The sequence below is a fragment of the Protobothrops mucrosquamatus genome, unplaced genomic scaffold (assembly GCF_001527695.2).
Source record: "Protobothrops mucrosquamatus isolate PMUCROS unplaced genomic scaffold, P.Mucros_1.0 scaffold9047, whole genome shotgun sequence".
Classification (NCBI taxonomy): domain Eukaryota; kingdom Metazoa; phylum Chordata; class Lepidosauria; order Squamata; family Viperidae; genus Protobothrops; species Protobothrops mucrosquamatus.
The window spans coordinates 20,107-23,392 of record NW_015394839.1 but is presented as its reverse complement, the minus strand read 5'-3'; the positions used below and the strand labels follow the sequence as shown (position 1 = coordinate 23,392).

At 41.5% G+C, this 3,286-nt stretch overlaps 1 protein-coding gene across 1 annotated transcript in view; it reads right to left on the bottom strand.

The window, feature by feature from the left end:
• Nucleotides 1-1,422: 1,422 nt before the first annotated feature.
• Nucleotides 1,423-3,286, bottom strand: part of LOC107300902 (39S ribosomal protein L46, mitochondrial-like) — a 7,562-nt gene continuing 5,698 nt past the window's right edge. Inside the window, exons 2-3 of the mRNA XM_029287057.1 lie at nt 2,215-2,395; nt 1,423-1,740 (exon numbers count right to left, since the gene is read on the bottom strand). Coding sequence (XP_029142890.1) covers nt 1,559-1,740; nt 2,215-2,395 — 363 coding nt within the window. The 3' untranslated portion in view covers nt 1,423-1,558. The remainder of the gene's footprint in view (nt 1,741-2,214; nt 2,396-3,286) is intronic.

Genomic DNA, 3,286 nt, shown 5'->3' with positions numbered 1-3,286 from the left:
ATGCTGACTCTGTAAATCGCTTGGAGAGGGCTGTAAAGCACTGTGAAGCGGTATATAATTCTAGGTGCTATTGCTATTTAACTATGGTTACACTGCAACTGAATAGGATTCACACATCATGTTGTTCCATAAACCATGGCTCATGATGCACAATAGCTGGGTTCTCAAGAGGTTAACACACAAATAACAAATCGCAAGAATGACATTTCCTGCCTCAAAAGCTACAAGCCACAAATGTTCAATTTTGCACTCTATCTAAGCCGTTTTCCAGACAAGCCCTGCATTGTTATTCACTCTCAAATCCTGGCTTGTCTGCTGGCAGTAAACTAAAACCCTTAGCTTGAATGTAATGCCAATTTAAATATTTCTGGGCTGATTTTTCTTTGTTTCTATAAAGAGAAAGAGAAAGTAGAATTACATAGTAAGCTCTGCGGGCTGGCTTAGAACACAAGAAACCAAGAATTTTGGTTTACCCCTTCCATACAAATGCAATCATTATTTGTGATCATCCCCACCCTTGAAAGTTTTTGGAGGAAAAAGCACAATGTTTTTTTAAATCCCAGACATTAGGCCAAGGCTGCAAAAGAATAGTCTGTATTAGGCATAAAATTCCCAGCACAAAATCTCAAAAATGAAAAAGCACAGTGCGCTACCGTGTTTCCCTGAAAATAAGACTGGGTCTTATTTATTTAAATTTTTTTGCCTCCAAAAGAGGTACCAGGTCTTACATTCGGGGAGGGGGGTCTTTTCCACTCACCTTGGCACCGACAGCCCCTCCCCCAGCTGGTCCACTTCTTCGGCGGCCAGCTTCATTCTACAGCCAAGAATGGAGCTCCAGCCTTCATTTCGCAGTCAAAGGCCTTTCCAGAAGGCCTCTGCAGCTAATAGCTGAGTAATGGATTCAATCCATAGCTCGGTTCTCGGCTGCAGAGGCCTTCTGGAAAGGCCTCTGACCGTGTAATGCAAGCCTGGGGACACCGCAGAAGAGGTAGACTGGCAAGGAGAGGCCTGGCTGCCAGGTAAATGGGTGCAGGGTGCGTGGGGCAGCTCAACCCCCACGCCAGCTTGAATTTTAGGTGTGTGCCTCGCCCCAAAGTAGGGCTTATTTTGGGGGTAGGACTTATATTAGGCCCACCCCCAAAAAAATCAAGCTAGGGCTTATTTGGGGGGTAGGTCTTGCTTTCAGGGAAACACAGTATATATTTAAGAACACGACGTCAAGATTATAGATCAATGATTTACCGCAGTAGAGACCTTTAAAATGCTTTTTCGTCAAACATTTACCAATCTGTTTTTCTTCTCACAGACAAAATACACACATTCAGACAGTTAGCAAACTTTCGCCATGATCCAAAACCGTTTAATAAGCAACTATTGCTAAAGATACGGAGGTATTATTATTATTCAGATAGCACTATATACAAGATACTTCAAAACGAAAGGATAGCTTTCTGTCCCAAAAAGCTTACAACTGAAAAATACACACAGTAGAGAAAACTGAAAGTACATAAAAAAAGAGAAAGGAAAAGAGGAGAAATGTTTAAAGAATATAGATATGTCACTGACCTGGAAGGGTAAATAAGACCCGTTCTACTGTGTTTCGCAACGTCTCTCCTTGTTGCCATTCTGTCTGGGGCAACAGCCATATATCTTCCTCTCCAAATTTCTGCTTCACCAGCAGCAGCAAATTCTGGTCCAACTTCCTGTTCAAAGAGGTCCGGTCATCGTTTTGGTCAGCGTCTGCTCAGAAAGAAATTTAGTATTAAAAGTATTCAGCTACTCAACCGCCCAAAGGAGCTACACTAAGAACAAATGACCAAGAGACAGAAGACAGATGTAATTTACAAACTGAACTGGCCGCACAATGCTTTCCTACTTCAGGTGATAGCAACAGCATCTATATTTATTTTTTTAGAAAGTAGTAATGGAGATCATTTCAATACCCAATTCCCATCCAGTGACTTGCTTAAAACTGGACTGCCCAAGAAGCTTTCTACCGAATTCTCAAACCAGAATCTGCCTTTCTGTAATTTAAGTTTTTGTGGAATGTTGCACTCTGAAATGATAAAAAAAAAGAAAAAAAGATTGTGGTCTTTGCCACCTGACTTGAAAAATGTTGATTTCTCCTTCTCGAGCACATAGTTCTCCCAATTTCCATTCAGCTATAACCAAACATATTCAGCAAAGTTAGCGGGGAAAAGCATGGATATGAACCTGTTATGCGTGGGGCAGGTTTGAACTTCTGAAATTTCTGTTCCCATGCATCTTCAATATCTTGGACTAGGACAATCTTCTCGGGAATATCGTATTTTTCTTTACTCCTTTGACGCAGAAGCTCATCCTCTGCGAAACATCGCAGTTCATGGTCTGAATACAAGCTTTTCTCTACCTCTATCTGAAAAGAAAAACAAGTTGTAGATTCCAGCTTGCTTGTACACACACCTTAGAGTAACATTTGCAAACTTGGACCATCCCAAAGTCGGACATTCGTTTATGGTACAGCCTGTCATGCGATCCTAGTTCAGTACATCACAATTAAATAAATTATGGCTTAGCACTATATATTGGTCCATCTAGTTTGAGATTCTTCAAAGCAGTAGTTCTCATGCTTTCATATTTTAAATCTCGCTGGTCACTCTACCAAAGAACTTAGAAGGCCCTTTCTTCATAGAAAGATATGTTAACAGGCATTATTGTACTTTCCAGTTATGGAAAGTTTTAGGAACATAATGTTGACAGTACTACTGTAGTTTAGATCAGTGCTTCTTAAACCTTTTGCTCCCAGGACCCCTTTCCTGAGCTTCTATTTGTATGGATATTTATCAACATGTATCATATCAAAAATTAAAATTGACACATTCACAGACTCCGGTAAAAATAACAATATTAAACCCATTAGGTATTTACATAAACAAAATATTTTTCATGAAAAATTCCTGTATTTTTAACTAATACAAAATTGGGGGAGGGGGGAAAACAGAGTGGGGGGAAAAACTGAAAAAATTCGGAGGGGAAGGAAGAGAAAGAGTATTTTCCTGTTGGTTTTCTTTTCAAAGCCGTTGGGGAAAAAACGGGAAAAAACCTCTGCCCCCCCCCATTTTTTCAGGGTTTTTTTTTCCTGGCCTTCCCATCTCTAGGACTCCAGATGCCCGCAGCAGGACCCCCCCCAAAGCCCCATCGCCGGGCTCCCCCATTCATTTCCTTCTAGGGCTGAGACCCCAGCGGCTTCTGGAAGGACTGGCGCTGCCCGGTGCCCCAAGCAATAGGAGGGAGGGTCTTCCTCCCG